Source organism: Manis pentadactyla, chromosome 1 (genome assembly GCF_030020395.1).
Source record: "Manis pentadactyla isolate mManPen7 chromosome 1, mManPen7.hap1, whole genome shotgun sequence".
NCBI classification, from domain to species: Eukaryota; Metazoa; Chordata; class Mammalia; order Pholidota; family Manidae; genus Manis; species Manis pentadactyla.
In genome coordinates, this window is record NC_080019.1 from 75837855 (window position 1) to 75856131 (window position 18277).

General features: G+C 44.4%; 1 protein-coding gene across 1 annotated transcript in view; it reads right to left on the reverse strand.

Moving 5' to 3' along the window:
• Window positions 1–5546: 5546 nt before the first annotated feature.
• The window catches only part of SLC9A9 (solute carrier family 9 member A9), a 527348-nt gene continuing 514617 nt past the window's right edge, over window positions 5547–18277 (reverse strand). Inside the window, exons 15-16 of the mRNA XM_036904299.2 lie at window positions 8515–8620; window positions 5547–7185 (exon numbers count right to left, since the gene is read on the reverse strand). Coding sequence (XP_036760194.2) covers window positions 6958–7185; window positions 8515–8620 — 334 coding nt within the window. The 3' untranslated portion in view covers window positions 5547–6957. The remainder of the gene's footprint in view (window positions 7186–8514; window positions 8621–18277) is intronic.

Genomic DNA, 18277 nt, shown 5'->3' on the forward strand with positions numbered 1-18277 from the left:
GGGGCCACTCTGTTGTTATTCCAGGAATACACAGGAGGCCAGCTTCCAGGCCTTGTCCCCAAGGTGCTAGGAGAGCCAGCCATTGTTGGTCCATGTGTCGAAAGGTCCAAGGCCATGTCCACTCAATGGAGTCTCCAGGGTTCAGTGCAGTTGGTGCTGGCAGCAAGATAGTATTCTGATGGCTGAACCTCAGCTTCAGTGATTCTTCCTTGGTTTGTATTTGCAGTTGTATAGGGAAGGCAGCCATAAGTGTTAACATGTCTATGGGGCTCAGGGCTCCCTTTTGGGGTGTCTTGTTCAAATGCCGTGGCACAGTCCATAAGCGGACTGACCATCCCTGCAGACTATTGGTATCTGATTTTAGTCCGCATTTTAACAAGCCATCGTGCCTCTATATCATGCCTGCTGTAGTAGGACTGTATGGCACATGAAACTTCCATTTGATTCCCAGCTGTCACACCCATTCTTGCAGTGTATGTGCAGTAAAATGGGTGCCCTGATCACTCTCAATTACTTGTGGTCAGCCATAGGCAGCAAAGAGATGCTCCAGGCCTCTTTTGGTCATCTGCTGGTCTGCAGAATGGGTAGGAAAAGCAACCAGAAGTCCAGTAGCTGTGTCCACACAAGTCATCGCATACCGATATCCTTCTGACACAGGTAGAGGCCCAATATAGTCTATTTGCCACCTGATGAGGCGTATAGGCCCCTTAGCTATTGTCCCATGTTGCTGTGGTACTCGGTGTAAGTTCCTTTTGGAGCACACGACACACTCCTGCCGGGCTCTACTAACTTTTTCAAAGGTCAAAGGCAAGCCCCAACAACGGGCTACAGCCCATATTTTCTTTTGCCCCTCATGAAACAAATGCTGATTTAACCATTGGGCTACATCAGAGGCAGTCTTTCCTTCTAATCAACGTATCTGGGCCAATTTATCTGCTTCATCATTTCCTGGGATGCCAGTGGCAAGTGACCCGTCACATGGTATACTGTAATTCTTTTAGTTTGACCACAGGCCCATAAGTCTTGCACAATTCCTGCCCCCAAAGTGGTTGGTGACCAACCAGCCAGTTGGCATGACACTAGGTTGGCAGCCATAGGGTCAAGCCCTGATAGACATCCCAGCTGTCAGTGCAGACAACTATAGGGAAGGACTCCTGGCTGATCACAAGCCACACGGCCCACCACTCTGCCCATTGGCTGCTCTTCCCCTCACTATCTTCCATCCACATTGTCTCAGTCTTAGGATGGTGCTCCATGTTGGGGGCTTCCCATGGCTGGAGCAATCTGTGTACTATGCATCTTCGGGTATAGGGGCTCTTCCCTCCCGAGAGGGACTCTCTGCTACTAACGGTTCAAAAGCAAATTCTTCCTGCTTTTTACTAGTATATGTCACTGGCCCCAATAAGTGTTGGAGTTCTTCACTCAAGGGGCTACTAGAGAGGGCACTACACTGCTGTAGGTAAGCACCCCACTTGGTCAGTGTGGGCGTTTGTGCCACACCACTCCTTGGCTTTTGTGTCTAGTCTGGTACTCACTCCAAGATGGGATAGGTGGTTATTACCTTTATTGGGGCCATTCCAGTGATGGGTTCTATAGCCAGCAAGCCTGATACACGACAGCCAGTTGTTTTTCTATCAAAGTGTATCATACCTCTGCTCCTTTCCAGAGTTGTGACCAGAACCCAATAGGTTGGCAAATTTGTTCAAGCTGCTGCCAGAGACCCCAGCCATAACTGTCTTCAGTCACATGAACATCCAGCTCACAGGGCCTTGATGGGTCTGTCACACTCAAGGTCTGCACGCCTTTGACTGCCCGTTTTGCTGTAGTAAAGGCAGATGCACATGTCCTATCCCAGTCCCACCTGATGCCCTTTTGTACCAACTGGTATAAGGGCTTCAGAATTTGTGCCAAGTGCAGGATAAACACTCTCCAGTAGCCTAGAAGACCCAAAACTCCTGTAGCAATGCTACAGTTGTAGGGATAGGAAAGGCCTGGAGTTTATTTATAACTGCTTCTGGTATAACTCTGGTCTTACTTGATCAGACAACCCCTAAGAATTTGACAGACAAACCAGGTCCCCGATCCTTGGTACTGTTCACAGCCCATCCTTTCTCCTGTGGACATGGCAGCAGTCTAGCATCAATATAATGGTACAGCTGCACTGTTGGCAGTTTCTTCCATGTAGCCAAGCCCTGGGCTACAAGTCCATGACAGATGGTGGGGCTGTGGAGGTATCCCTGTGGGTGGATGGTGAAAGTCCATTGCCATCCTTTCATTGGAAGGCAAACTGTTCCTGACTTTCCTGCTCAATGTCAATGGAAAAGAAGGCATTAGAAAGATCTACCACATAATGGTATGTTCCTAGTTCATGGCTGAGGGTATCCATCAAGCCTGCAATAGAGGGACAGCAGCATGCATAGGGGGTATGACTTTATTCAGTTCTCTGTAATCCACAATCATACGCCAGGAGCCATCTGGCTTTTTTACTGGCCATACTGGGGAATTGAAAGGACTATGGGTGGGCTTTATAGTACCCACCTTTTCCAGCTCCAGGAGAGTTTCTCCAATCTTTTTATGCCCTCCAGGCAGTTTGTATTGTTTGGTATTAGTCACATACTGAGGCACAGGCAAAGGATGGGCGGGTGCCTAGCATATCCCCTCAGAACTGCCTTCACCACACATACTCTCAGTCTCAGCTCACCTGCGGTGGTCTGCAACCATAGACCCTGCAGGATATCAATCCCCAAAATATACTCAGGGATAGGAAATATATTCACGGTATACTATTTTGGAGGTAGACACCCTTTCCCAAAGGGATTTGGGCTTTTTTCACTCTGATAGCCTTACCCCGTATCCATCTATGATAGTGGGGGTCCCAGGGAACCACTCAGTGTTACCATGAATCAGTGAACATTCAGCCCCTGTGTCCACCAGAGCCAGGACACACTGTATGTTCACTGGGGACCAATGGATAGCTATTTCAACATGTGGCCTCCAGTCCCCCCCTCGTCCCTCAGGGCAGATACCTTGACCTTTCCCTCAGTCAAACCGTGTTCCCCATTCACCTTCCTGTGTGGGCACAAGTGAGGTTGGCTCGCTCTCCAGCAGGAAGTCTTGCAAACACACAGGCCAGACTCGTGGCTCTGTCTCTGACCTCTGCCTCTTTGGTCTTAATAGCTGGAACTGCTGCTCTGGTTTCATTTGTTGCCATAGCTCTAGTAAGATATTTTTTGACTTTTCATCTAATTTCCTTCCATCTGCTCCTGCCTGTATTAAATCAACTGTCATCTGGGTCTTTGTAAACTTTATGGGGCCATTGAAATTCTTCTTGTGTGCAACAGATCTTATTTATTTCCAGGTTCTCATTGCTTCAGCCTTTCCTAAGTCTGCTACTGTACATATCAGCTCACTTATGGGCTGCCCTAAGTGAGGGGAAAGAATGGCCACTAGAGACCCAAAGAGGGATGTGGGAGCCATTTGAAGCACAAATTTATCATCCAGTAGTGAAAATCTCTCTTCATCTGGGCAATAATTCTCTGGACTATAGATGGCATTTCTTATGCCTAGCTCTCGTAGCACCTGTTGGAGCTCAACATACATCTGCCATCTAACAGGAGAGGATGGCAGATCACCTGGATTGGGCCACACAGCACAAAGTGCAGCCATAAGCCAATTGAAGAGGGAGTGACTCCCTGGGGTCTGATGTGTAATTTGTGATTGCTGCCTCAAGGAGGGCTGCACTGTCAGGGAAGCCAGCTTTCCCATCTCTGATCCAGACAGAACAATTCCATCCACCCCTAAGTCCCACAGACGCAGGAGCCAAGCTGATATTGACTCCGAGGGCTTCTGCCTAAACCCAGAGCCCAAATCCACCAGCTCAGCCTGAGTATAGGGGTGGAGCATAGCATGCTCCACGACCTGGGGAGGGGGCTGCTCCTCTCCTTGGGCAATCCTCAGCTGCTGGGTCATTATTTTCTTTACAACCACTGAGAGTGCTTTCAATACAGGAGGGGCCAGTGCCTCCAGCACCACCCCTTCATCCTTCCCCAGCTCCTCCATTTCCGGGGCTGATGGCACCTTTCTCTCCTCTCCCAAGTGCCTCCTCTGCTACAAACTTTACCTTGTCTACTGTGCCTCGCAGCAATGCCTGCTCAGTCTGCAGCAGCTCTCTTACCTTCACCTCAATGCTTCGCAGCTGACATTCTTGTACCACCTGCACCTGTGCTTCCCTCAGGAGTTCGTCTTTATCCTTGATGGCCTTTTCCTCTTTCAGAGCACCTGGCAGGGCTGCTGTCTTGTTCTGTAAGGCATCTTTTACTTTTTCAATGCCACCTTGCCACTGGTGTTCTTGTGCTGCCTACTCTCACATCAGTGCCATTTCTTTCTTCAGGGAATCCACAGAAGTTTGCAGCTCACGTTCTCATGCCACCATTTGGGTCTTTTTTCATGAGTATGTCCTTTTCTTCTGTAGACTGTTTTAATACTGTGAGAAGCAGCTAACCCACATTTCCTGCTTCCTCACGGGTGCTCTGTCTCTCAAAGGACCTACTTGCTATACCAAGGGCAACCCCTACAGCCTCAGGTGTCATCTCCATTTGCCTCCAGCCCTGGGGTGGGTCCCAGCCCTCTAGGAGGCAAGCCACCTCAGACCACATACCCACTGGAGGAAAATCCACTGTCTCCACATTCATAGGGGCAGCCCGCTGAAGCACCCCTCTCAAAGGGCAGCCTGTCTTTTTCCTTGGTCAACAATGAACCCTGCTGACTTTTGCCAATTGTCTTGCCAATGGGTTTCAGCCCTGGGAAAGTTTGCTATGGATTCAATGTGACCAAAGAAATTGACAGCAAAACATTCTTTAGGGTGAAAGGGTTTATTACCCGCTTGTTCTCCGGCGGTAATGCCTCTGCCCAGAGCACTGGGCCGAGCTCTCTATATACACAATAATAGCTTATTGCCTAAAGGTGTGGAAGCGGCAGCCCAGCAACAGGCCAGTTACATCATCAGGTGGTTTAAGTTCAGTGAGGATCCTGGCCATAGGAACCCCAACTTCCCCACTCCCTTCTCTGTACTTCTGGCCCCATAATCTTTGTCTGTGTGGGGGCTCTTCTCTTTCCCTGGTGTGTTCTTCACACAAAGGCAAAGAAGACAAGACACCCATGTCTTCCTTTCACATGATACGGCAGATATAAAATGAATCCTTATCTTGTGCCTTCCCTTCCTTTCTTTTCTCCTCTAGTGCCTCCTTCCCCTAGTTTTGAAGCTCTTCATGATTTCTGCTCATCTGTAGTGTGAAAGGAGGAGGCTGTTCCTCTTTATCTGATTTAGTTTTCCCTTCCTGGGCAGGCATGTCCTCCCAGCCATCACTGCTCTCTTCATTCTTCTAATGACTTGGTGGGCCTGTGGCTCTTGGGCCTCAGGACCCTTGCATCAACCTTCCATTACTTTTCAGGTCTTACTTCCTCTGGCACTTCAATAAGGACCTAGAACTGCCCATTGGCATTGACAGGGAAAATGTTTTTGAAATAAGCATTGGCCAACACGATCATACTTCATAGCAAAATTTTTATTAGGATTAAGTCAAATTACAAAACTTAAGTCAAATTATAAAACAGTTTGTGCCCCGGATTCCACTATTTGGAAAGCAAGAAAATCAATGCGCATAGCAGTGTTCCTGATACCACCGTGGTTAATGTTTAAAGCCTAATAACTGGTCAGCAAAGAATATGTCACTTCCAAGCTTTGGGCCCGAGGAAGACATTCCCTACCTTCCTCAAAAGTAGACTCATCATAGCCCAGGCACCTAAGGCTGGAGCCTGCTTTCTTTGGAGTCTAATATTAACACCTGTATTTCGAATGAAGCTAGGCTTGAGGTATCTTTATGGCTTCAAAGGCACAGGCTGTGCAGCTGAATTACAAGCTATTGTATTGGTCTCTCCACTGTGGCCATGAGCAGCCCCCTGTAGCGGGAGACCTGGTGCTGTGTCCTGGGCTCCTCAGCACGGCCTCGGCATCCTCAGCTCTGCTCCTCTTGCTCCTGGTCTCGCTGATCAGCTGTGAGTGTTGGTCTCAGAGGGCGGGGCGGGGCTCCTGCACTGTCTCCAGCCACGTGGTGAGTGAGCTGGGCTTTGGATTCTCATTACCCAGCATACAGAGGGACCTGCCACAGAGCTGGGGGGTGACCCCAGTGCAAGTAAGGACAGGAAGGCTCATTCTTCAGGTGAAGCATGAGATGGGGAAAAGAAGCCAGCTTCCTCTGGAAAGGCTCCTACCAAGTTGGAAAGCAGAACTGCATTTAGTACAGGATACACCCAGCACGACCAACTCTGTCATTTAACAGGAGAAGGAGCTGGAAAAGGATGTCAACGATAACAGTGGGTCGCCACGCAGCATGGGCTCTGCGAGGCCATTGACAGAGGTATTGAGCCCTTATCTGGGCTCTGCAGAGAGCCCTGGAATCATTAAAAGCAAGTGGGAGTCTGAGTCACATAAAACTTATCACTTACTAAATACCTGGGCCTTTCCTTCAGCTTAGGAGCCAAATGTTGATGCTCAGAAACTCTTTTTCTTATTCTTAAACTCTGTAATGAAGGGAATAAAATCCAAAGTCTAGTGACGAGCCCAGAGAGCTGCATACAGAGGAGAAACACCGTGCAGACACAAGCACACACACATCTGTTTCATCCTGACTCCCGCCCTCTCCACCCTTCCCACCCCACCCAATTCATTAATAAAAAACGGCTGCTGTCAAAAACTTAAATTCAGTTGCATAATATAGAGGGATGATAAGTTCTCATTTCTTCAGGCACTGGAGGATACGTGTGACAGATTTTGATTCTTTCCAATTTATGCTCTTAATACATTTTGCAGCCTCTTCCCCTCACTGGCCAGTCAGCTTGGCTTGCATTCCCCAACGAGCCCTGCATTACCTCTGACCCCACCTGCACTGCCGCTGCCCTCTAGCTCAGTGGGGATTGCCCAGGCGTTTGTGCAAGCTTGAGTTCGTAGCCTCCTAGGCCGAGGTCTCCCTCATAAAGGTTTTCTTTGCTCAGAGTCTGGGGTGAAGTTTTCTGGTCCAGACCCAGCCTTGCAGGAGGACTGCTAGGTGAGGTGGCTTGCTCCTGGTGATTCATGGCCAGCTCGTCCTGATTGACAATGCATTCCATATCATCCTCTTTCAGCTGTTCCTGGATTTTAGAAAGAGAGCGAGAGGTCACTTCATGATGAAGGCAGAAAACAACAGTAGTCCTCTGGTGTAAGAAAGAGGGTGTTCGTTCTCCTGCACCCAGCTGCCTGGTCTGCCCTGGATGCAGTTTCTGCCTTAGCGTGGTGGGCTTGGTGAAGCACTTGCCTGCGTTGGCATTGAAGACTTGACACCATCGCACAGCTGCCTGCGGTCGCTAGGCCTAAAGTAGGTGGCAGAGAGCAAGTGCTCACTGAGGGCTTCTTGGTTTTAGGGAGTTAAAATGAAATTATATGAGTTACTTGAATTGGCACCTAACTGGGTTGAGAGGAGTTAGGGGTTAGCATTGTCCTGTGACCTCGGAGTATGGAGTGACTCTCAGTGTTGGTTTTGGAATTCTTCCTCCTATCACAAAATTCACAAAATGCTGTTTCTGTTATATTTTATTTGAAAACTGTGTTCTCAGAGCATGTTTTTTGGGATGAGTGTCACAAAGCTAAAAATGGTTGGAAGTCACCATAGCAGATAACGGAAGAAACTAACTAGATCTGGCCAATATAATTTCCCTCAGACAGAGCTTCCCTTGAAGGAAAGAAGTGTGATTTCAGCTCTTCTTTCACTGATTTTGGGAAGACCGTAAAATTACTTGCAGAGCAAGCTCTGGCTTGATGACCCCAGGTCAGTGGTTTCCAACTTCAGCCTGTACTGGAATCACTTGGAGGGCTTGTTAAAGCACAGATGCTGGGCCCCAAGCTCAAAGTTCTGAGGTGGGGCCTCATAATTTGCATTTCTAATTAGTTCCCAGGAGATGCTGAGGCACTGGTCTGGGAACACACTTTTCAAACCACTGCCTTAGGCTCTTGCACCCTGGGCCCCTCTGAGATGCAGTTTTCTCTGTTTATGCAAGGGGTCGGCCAGCTGGACAGCCTCCGAGGGTGCCGTGAACTCCAAGATTCTGTTCCTCTCCACCCCGTGATGTTCTGATTTGCTGGTAATGATTCTAATGGCCTCTAAGCACTTTTTATTCTACCCCCTTGAACTACAAAGCAGAGGCCTAAAATTGAAAACCTTAAAACATAGCAGTTTGTGAGGACACATTACTTCTTCACATTTTTCTAAATTCATTTTATGGTTAAAAATAGTGGTACCAGTAAAAAAAAAAATCATATTTTTAAAAGAATGAGCCCACATCAGCTACAGCTGAAGACAAAAGGAGTGCTTCCTGGTGCAATGAATTTTAAAAATGCTTCCTTCTCAAGCCAGAAATAATAGCCTCGAGGTTCCCGGCTCATCAATATTCGCCACGCCTGTCCCACGTGGGGTATTTACTCACCCCGTAGGCCTGAGGACTGGTGAGCAGCCTGGAAATGGGACCGCACCATTCGGGTAACGTTGTGGTCAGCGGAGGGCCAGAGTGGGTTAGAATCGGTTTCAGATATCTGCGAGGTCTGTTAAGGGGTGCTTGCCAAAAGGAAGTTAGGGTTTCATTTCTCACACAGCACAAACCTTTGCATGCAGCGAAAGACAGTTAATGCTCACCTTTAATCCCCTACTCCCTCATTTACGAGGCAATTCGGCCTGCAAAAAAGAGCTGTTTATAATCTTTGTTCCATACAGTTTCCCAGCCCTCCTGGTAGCCTTAAATCGTGATGAGATGGCAGCCAGACCAGCAGGCATCAGAGAGCAGCATGAATATGCCCCCTCCCTCCCCTCCCCTCTCAGTGTCTCATCTGCTTAGAGTATGCATTCTTAAGAATTATCTTAAACAATAGCATAAAAGATTGTTTTCTTAGAACTGCATACACAGCTTAAACTAAAGGTAATTTTCACAAAGAAGCAAGAGGTATTTCATAAAATGTTCTGTCATTTTCGAACTGCGTAGTGAACATGGATTGCTTTCCAAAATACTTATTTTCACTATTCAACAGTCACTTTATACTTCATACATCAATGCTTTTCTATACAAAATTATGTAAATGAGCTGTTGCCAGGTTTATTGTCTAGCACCTCTCTTTCTCATCTCTTCATCCCCAAGCGCTCTAACAAGTTAAAAGGAAAACCCGTTCATCTAGAGCCGTTATGTTTCCCTCCAATCTATCCCTAATGAAATCCCTAGAGGCTGCCTCAGGTTGCTTTATTACCTTTTTTTTCCTCAAAGACAAGTAGTGGAATTATTTCACCATTCCATCATAAAAAACTGTTAAGTTTTATATTATTTCCTCTGCTGGAGAATATTTCACCTCATCAACTTTATGAAAATCTGTAATAAATAGGAACAGGAAACAGTGAAAGCAGTGAACGTCGGTGGTCTTGTGAGGAGCCAGTCGCTCCCGGCGCTCGGGACAGATGATGGCTCTCTACTGCAGCCTTCCACAGCGGGGGGACGCCGCTCTGTCATTCCCGTGATACCCTGAGCCCGTGGGCACGGACGGAGGATGCAGCCCACGGGCCAGGTGTCCCGTGGCCTCTGGCTTCACATCACCTGCCGCCACAGCAGTAACGAAGCAGGGGGCGCTCATGAACACAGCCCCTAGGATGTGAGGACGGTGGCTGACAAGATGCTGAAGAGGGTCTGTACTTCCAACTGCAAATAGAGTCCCTGACGACTCCTTTCAGATGGGCAGCTATGGTGCTCAGTTAAGGACCAGGGAAGCTACTCAAATTCAGGGCCTGGCGTGCCCTGTAACCTTGTAAGTATATCTCAACTCTGGAAAGCTCTGGAACGTCTTCCATTAATTTTCATTATGGAGTGTTATTTCCTTCATTTTATGGATGAAGGAACTGAGGCCTAGAGCTAGAATGACTCTAAATAATCCAAAGGCTCCCCTTGCCACTTGACCCCACCACCATCATTCCTAGCGGAAGATAATTTATCAGAATCATGCATGTGACCAGCTGGTTCTTAGGGAGAGAAGCTAGCATACCTCACTCACCCTAGCTGGCCAGCTGCAGACCCTCCAGCTTGGGCACATGAGGGCGCGCGGTCTTACTAGGGTTTATGGTATGCACAGGTCAGGGAAAATGTTCTTTGTCTTTTTTTTTTTTTGGAGTTGAGGTAGACAACATATATGTACAACTGGAGTTTAAATCAAGGAAAATCCAGCCAACTGTATTTCCAGATGGAAAAGTGACAGCAATTAAGAAACATTTTTAGAGATGTCATGTAAAAAAAAAATGAAGAGGTTTGCCAAAGTCTCAAAGAGTTTAAATGAGGACTGTACAACTTCTGTTAGAGGTTCCTAGTACACTGGAAAATCAAAATGCCAAGAAGGAATTGTATAATGAACATTTTCTTCTTTTGATCCTGCTGAGGTATTCCTTTAACTGCATGTATAACATTATTGGAACTAACGCTTAATGAGTAAATTTTTAGCTTTTGTGAATGTGAGGTCAGGACCAAACAGAGTACCATTTGGCCCCCTGGGGACGGGTACTGGGAGTTTTGACTGAGAAGACCTGTGCATAACCACCAGCTCAGCCACTTTGCTGACCGAATGACCTGTGGCCTCGTTAGCCATCCCTGGGAGGCTCAAGTGCTGCTGTATTTACTGAAACAACATGTGTAAGGGGGGTTTTAAACTCTTACATGACACTCAGTGCTATTTATTTTATTCAAAAAATTTATTTTCTAAGCAGCACTTAATAAGGAGAAACTGGTATCTCATTCATTGTCCATGGGATGGTGGGGAAATGGTAGTGGCGGTAGAGAGGAGTGACAGCACCCCACGCATTTGCTGTGTGTGTGGCATTGGGGTTCCCAGGCTCATTAGTGAATGGAAAAATTAAACTGCTCCTACACCAAAAATACTTTACTTGGGTTAAAAGTTGTATGGGGAGCTCACATATGGTGGTATCTGAAAGGTGGGGAGGATGTGATGATGTAAGACACGCGTAGGAATCTCTTGATGCCATGGGGGCTGAGCTTGATCTCAGTAGCTGTGAGTTGTGGGGTGAGGTGAACTCTGTGGCAGAAATGAATGGACAAAGCCCTGTCCACAGCTACAGCAGACGGGAGCAGCGTCCCTGTTCTCCCACACCTTGCCTGGCCCAGCACTTGCCATATATTATGTGCTCAATGGATGTCTGCTGAATTTATAATATGGGAAAATATTTAGGGGTGGTATGGACATAGTGATGGAAATATATTGAGTAGCTGAGCTAGGAGAAGAAGGAAGGGGGCAGATTATAGCCAATAAATGAGGTTTCCTGAGGATGAAAGGCTAAGAAAGGTCAAGCTGAAGATGGACCTCTTTGGGCCTGAGTTATTAGACATAGGGAACCATGAAAAGATTGGTAATGGCATAAAATAAAGTGGTTAAAAAAATAGCCTTTGTGTTTCCCTCGCCCTCATTCATTTGTTCCTGCAAATGCTCACATTTTCATTTTATGTGCCAGCCTAGTGAGGCACCCATGCAAAGAAATTTACATTAGAGGGTGGAAACCTGCCTTGTCTCCAGACTGTGGTCTCTTGAGGACAGAGCAAACCCCTTGACCTGGATACAGTGATACACCTGCACATGTATGTTCAAGAAATCGTTTTTGAGAAGGCAACAGGCTCGGAGAGTGTAAAAGAACTGCTCAGTGGAGCCCAGCCAGAGAGCTAATGGCAGAGCTGGGACCAAGACCATGGACATTCCCCGCACACTGAGCACCCTCCTTCTGCTATGGAGACATTGAGTAACAGGCCTTGATTGATTGGATAACTGATTTGAAGTTGGGGAATCAGTGACTTTCTGAGTTCTTCATTGATGAGAATGTCTGGATCTCCAGGGTTACCTGAATTGTTAAAAGGTAAGAAAACTCTTTTGATCTACAAAAACACCCAGTTGCTGATTTTGCGACATGTGTTATTTTTCTCATCAGATTCCAGTATGTGTTTGAGAGAGAGATACACCATTGGGTATTTTTGGGTTGTTTCTCTTATAAGCTAGAAATGCATGGAGATGAAGTGTTAAGCTCTGGGAGAAAAACACAATGATTTTTCTCATCTAAAGTGTGTAAGTTTGGGAATAGCACTTTGGTTCAGGACATGTAGGTAAAAGCTGAAACTCTACCCAGAATTTAACATGGATGAACTAGGAAAGACAATTAGCAGATGCATTTTCTCTTTTGGCCTGAGCTTTCAGCAGGACCAGAGCTAAATGTAGTCCTTAACTGAACTAATAGCCAAAAATATCTGGTAAAAATGACTTTTTAATTTTTCTTTTGTTAGTTTTGTTTTGATTATTTAGAATCTTCATGTTTAGTCTACTGTAAGTTGCCAAAAACCAAACAGTGTACGGCTTACTTGTGGCTGTGCCTCATATGACATGGTCCTACATAGGTGAGAAGCAAAGGTTTCACTCCACAAATGAACATCTGTGCCTTTGAGGGGGACTAAGCCCCACTGCCCCCTAGTATGGACTGAAAGTTTGCATCATCCCCAAATTTATGTGTTGAAGCCCTGCCTCTCAAGGTGCTGGTATTTGGACATGGAGCTTTTGGGAAATAATTAGGGTTAGATGAGGTCACAAGGGTGGGGCCCAAATGATAAGATTAGTGCCCTTATATGAAGAGACACCAGAGAGTTTGCTTGCTGTCTTTGCATACGCCCACAAAGAAAAGGTTGCATGAGCACACAGGAAGATGGCCATGGTCTGCCAGCCAGGAAGAGGGCTCTCTCCAGAACCTGCCTGGGCTGGCACCTTGATCTCAGACTTTCAGCCCCCAGAACTCTTGAGAAAATGTGTCTATTGTTTAAGCCACCCAGTCTGTGGTATTTTGCTTGGCAGCCTGAGTGGACTAACATTCCCTCTTTCTGAATGCCTTTAAAAAAGTCTTTGAAAGCCCTGAAGAACTATGCTCTATCTGGTTTTCTCTAAACTTGGCTCATCACAAAGATCATCTTGGACATCTGTTAAAAATTTATATTTCCAAGTCCTCCCCTAGAGATTCTGATTTGGCAGTTCTGGGAAGTGGCCTGAGACCCTGTATTTTTAACAGAGTCTATATTTTATATGCCCCAAGTGACTGACAGAGAAGTATGGGACACAGGGGTCTCTCTTGAGAGTATTGCCCTCCATAGGAGATTCATCTTAAATAGGAAGAAAAAAAGAATGGTCTCTTATGTCCATAAAGCCATCCTTAGGCTGAGGATAGGTAAAAGGTAAGCCCATTTGGCCCAGAACCCAGGCCTATATAATGGCTCTGCCAATTGCTCTATCTCATCTGGGGATTTGTCAGATGCTTGGCTCAGCAGGATTATGCATTGATGATGTCATACTTCAGATGAATTAATGAAGCATTGTGTCTTGGCTTGTGTAGGAAGACTTTGTGCCCATTGGGAATATTTGCGTGTGTTTGTATGTACAGGCTTCATAAATGGTCTTGTCAGGATGAAATACTTGTCAATGAATAGTTGTGTAAAGAAGGAAAGCACATGTATTTCTACAGGCTGTTCAGGAATACACCCCGCACTCTTTCATTTATAACACATTTCCATATTATGCCTTATTTTCTCTTTACAACTGCAGGGTGTACTATCATCCATTTTACAAATCAAGAAATGTGTAAACAGATGGCTTTTCAATTCTCTTCTATTCTATCCTTACCTCCCTTTCCAGAATACATTTAGCTTCCAGTGCTGGCTTGCCACCAGAGATGGTCAGGGGTCAGTGCCAGATGGGTGGGGAAGGGTAAGTACACCTTGGAGTGGAAGCCTACCTTGCCTTCCAAGCCCATACCTTCCTGCAGAGAAAACAGTCCCACTTGCTATGCACTTGCTGAGTCCCCACTTTGTTATTTACATGGTATCCATGAAGAGAGCTAGCAGAGGGCACCCCAAAATTGTACACACCCCATCACTCTTTGATTCAATATACAAATCACACCCCTTCTGCTTTGTTTCCCAGGAAATGGGGCTAACAAATTGAGAGTGTTCTCCCTCTTTCCTTTGGCTATGTTGGATTCTGTAATTGGACGTTCACTGTCTTGCCATCTTGGTTAAGTATGCGATGAGCCATTTTGCTGAGCTGGTGTTCAGGGTTCAGGTCAGAGGAAGGCTCTAAGCGTCCAACCCAAAGGCCTCCATCTTTAAGCTGTTTCAGCTCTCTGTTCTCTCTAGCTTGAGGGAGGTCTTGCAGTTCCACACTGGTCACTTGCAGACAATGTAAGCATGGGATCCTTCCTGTCTTTGCAGCATCCACTCTGTTTTAAGAATAAGCTATCGAGATGGCACCTTTTCCTCAGCTACCCATGAAGTTCTGGTTTAAAAACAAGAAAGAGGCAGAAACCCTAACACCCATTTGAACATATGCTCCTTTGGCTGACAATCCTGGTCTTTACCATCTTAAAGAAATTGACCTAAGGAACTGCTGGAGCAGAAAGGAAGCAGTGAATGCTGGAATAAACACCCTGATGGGTAAGTGGACTACCTGTAGCAAGCCAGCAAGGAGGGACTGCAACCCTCTTCAGCCTGCTCTCTGAGCTCTGCTAACTCAACATGTCCCTTTGAGGCCAAGCCGGTGCGCTCCTTCCTCCAGTGGCCCCCCTGAACATGCTGTGCTGAATTGCTTTAGCTCCATGGTGGTTCCATAGCTATGTGTGCAGGACTGTCTGATAGCATTTGTCACATAGTCTTGAAGTTGATTGTTTACATCTCCATCTTCTTTAGTCTCTAAGCTCCTTGAATGAAGAACTTAATTATCATTTAAAAAATATTTTAATTCTATAACTAAGAAGGGATGCACAGACCTCATGTATAGCCTAATGGATCATTACAAGGCAAGGAAACGACCCAGGCCAGGAAATAGGACTCTGTTGCCCACCCCTGCAGCCCCTCCCAGCTGTGTAATCCTAATCAAAACTCCTCTCTCTCCACAAGGAAATACTATTCTGATTTTTGTACTAATCAGTTCCTTGAGTTCATATTACAGTTTTATCACTTAAATGTGCATTCTCTTACACTACAGTTTGGTATCGCCTATTGAAAAACATGGGTTATACCTTCTAATCTGTAGATTCTTCCTCCACCCTTTTAATTTCTTTATAATTTATTTGCTGAAGAACCTGGGCCATTTGATGTGTGGAGTTTCCCATGGTCTGAATTCTGCTGATTACAAACTCAAGTGCAGCCTAGCATGTTCCTCTGCTGTTGGTATTTCCTGCAAATTGCCAGCTGGATCCAAAGATTGGACTAGATTCAGGTTCTCTTGCGTCCCTTCGGCAATACTAAACAAGACACATCATATCTGGTTGTCTCTCTGTGTGATCTGAGCAGCCTCTGATGTGTATACGTGCTTGCTTACTGGGGATTGAAAATCATGAAATTCTAATTACATCTTTTTTTATTATTTTATTAGGTAGAACACTTTCACAAAGAAGACATTTTTCATTCATTTTATTGGGATATTCAGTAAAATAGTTAATATAAGGAAGGCAAGATAAATGCTTGATTTATTCCATCTATTTACCAGTTTTCCAGATAATGACTGGTTATCATCTTCTGAAAATGACCAATGCTTTGTTTAAATATTATATTTAAATGAATTTGGTTGCAATTATCATTGTTCAAAGCTCAGACTGACCCATCTTTGGTCAGTGGACGTCTTCGAATTGGCTCCTGAGTTCTATCAATGCGAGGCCAGTGTCTTTGAGAGCTTCCTTGTCATCTAGATATATAACACAGTTGTTCTAGGCTCATCTTGAATGTTTCCTTTTTCAGACCTCAAACCAACTATTTCCCCCAAATTCTCTGTTTTTGTTTTTGTTTTTAAGTGAGAAATGGTATTTTAATAGCAGAGTTGGGCCCCAAGGGTTGAGATATACAGTGAGGTGCTTGTAAGTGTTTAATGAATGACTCACTCTCTGAGAAAAAAACAGATTTGTAGCACTTTCCAGTTTCCATGGTGTAAATACTCCCCTTATGGCTTATTTCAATACACCAATGTGAAATCACTGAATGTGGAGTTGGACAAGGTGTGACAGTCTGTTTGAACCAGCAAGCACAAACCAGCTTCACCATGCCACTGGTTAAATATCTCATGAGTTCCTATGGATACTTCCAATTAAAGTTCAAGAATTCCTAAATCTCAAGGACATAGGGAATGACAGAATTAGAATATTCCACAATTACTCATTTGTTTTATCCTATATTATATATCATCACAGTAGTCTCAGAATAATAATGCTGATACTGCCACAAAATAATTATGTATTAAGGAATTTTGCATATCCTCTCTATATTTTAACATTCTATTTAAAAAACCCTGCATAATAATTACATGTAGTTGTATCATATCTACATTGTTAGAACATAGAGCCATTATATTCTACACCCTCTCTTGGCCCTCATTCAGTCCTATTCTTTACAGGTAACTATATTTAATGTTCACCTTCAGGCCTTATGTCAGGTCTAGTCATTTTTATTGTCTAAAGCTTGTTCTTTAGAAGATACTTTAGGAAGGATTCATGAGAACATTCTCTGAGTTCTTAAATATTGACAACAGTTTGTGCTCTTTATGTATTGAAAGCCTGTTTTTCTAGAAATAAAATGACTGGCTTATCCTTTCTTTATTTGATTATCTTAAATATCTTTCTATTTTCTTTTGACATGAAGAGTTGCTCCTGAAAAGTCTAATGAAAACAGAATTTTCTTTCCTTTATATGTCACATGTTTTCTAGACGCCAAAAGGGTATTTTCTTTAAAGGTCATTTATTTCACTAAATTTTTTCTGCTGTTGTTTTTCCTAAATTGATAATCTCAGTCTTGTGCTTGCTCCTTCAGTCTGTAGCTCCAAATAAGTTATAAGTGTTGCATTTCAGGAACATTCTCTTGAATTGTGTTCCTGTTTTGCTTTTCTTCTTCAGGGACTCCTATTTTCTGGGTGTTCAATCTTTTTTTTGCCTATTTTAAATATTTTTCACTTTCTCTTGAGTCTTTTTAATCTTTTCTTCATTTCTTTTTGATTAAAATTTTTTTTCTTTCTTTTCATCAGCTAGTTCTCTGAAGGTATTATCCATTGTGTTGATTTGCTTTTGTATTCTTTCTATTTTACAATTCATTTCTGAAATTATTTTTTCTTTGTTTTAAATCACTTGCACATTTTTTTTGAATTCTGATTTCTGTTGTTCTTTCATGTCTTGCATCATTTTTAAAAAAATGTATTTATTTATTTATTTTGTTGTCATTAATCTACAATTCCATGAAGAATATTATGTTTACTAGGGTCCCCCCTTCACCAAATCACCCCCACAAACCCAATTACAGTCACTGTCCATCAGCGTAGTAAGATGCTATAGAATCGCTACTTCTCTGTGTTGCACAGCCCTCCCCATGCTCCCCCTCCCACATTATACATGCTAATCGTAATGTCCCCTATTCTTTTTCCCTGCCCTTATCCCTCCCTTCCCTCCCTTTCTCCCCAGTCCCTTTCCATTTGGTAACTGTTAGTTCATTCTTAGGTTCTATGATTCTGCTGCTGTTTTGTTCCTTCAGTCTTTCTTTGTTCCTATAGTCTTTGGGTTTGAGGTGAGTCTCTTGTAAGCAGCATAGAGTGGGTCTTGCTTTTTTATCCATTCTATTATTCTGTGTCTTTTGATTGGTGCATTCAGTCCATTTACATTTAGGGTGATTATTGAAAGATATGTACTTATTGCCATTGCAGGCTTTAGATTTGTGGTTGCCAAAGGTTCAAGGTTAGCTTCTTTACTATCTTACTAACTTAACTCACTTATTGAGCTATTTTAAACACTGTCTGGTCATTCTTTATTTTTCTCCCTTCTTATTCCTCCTCCTCCATTCTTTATATGTTGGTTGTTTTATTCTGTGCTCTTTTGTGCTTCCTTTAACTGCTTTTGTGGGTAGTTGATTTTATTTTTTGCCTTTAGTTAGTATTTTGGTTGATCTGCTTTCTTTGCTGTGATTTTATTTTCTCTGGTGACATCTGTTTAGTCTTAGGAGTGCTCCCGTCTAGAACAGTCCCTCTAAAATACCCTGTAGAGGTGGTTTGTAGGAGGCAAATTCCCTCAACTTTTGCTTGTCTGGGAATTTTTTAATCCCTCCTTCATATTTAAATGATAATAGTGCTGGATACAGTACTCTTGGTTCAAGGCCCTTC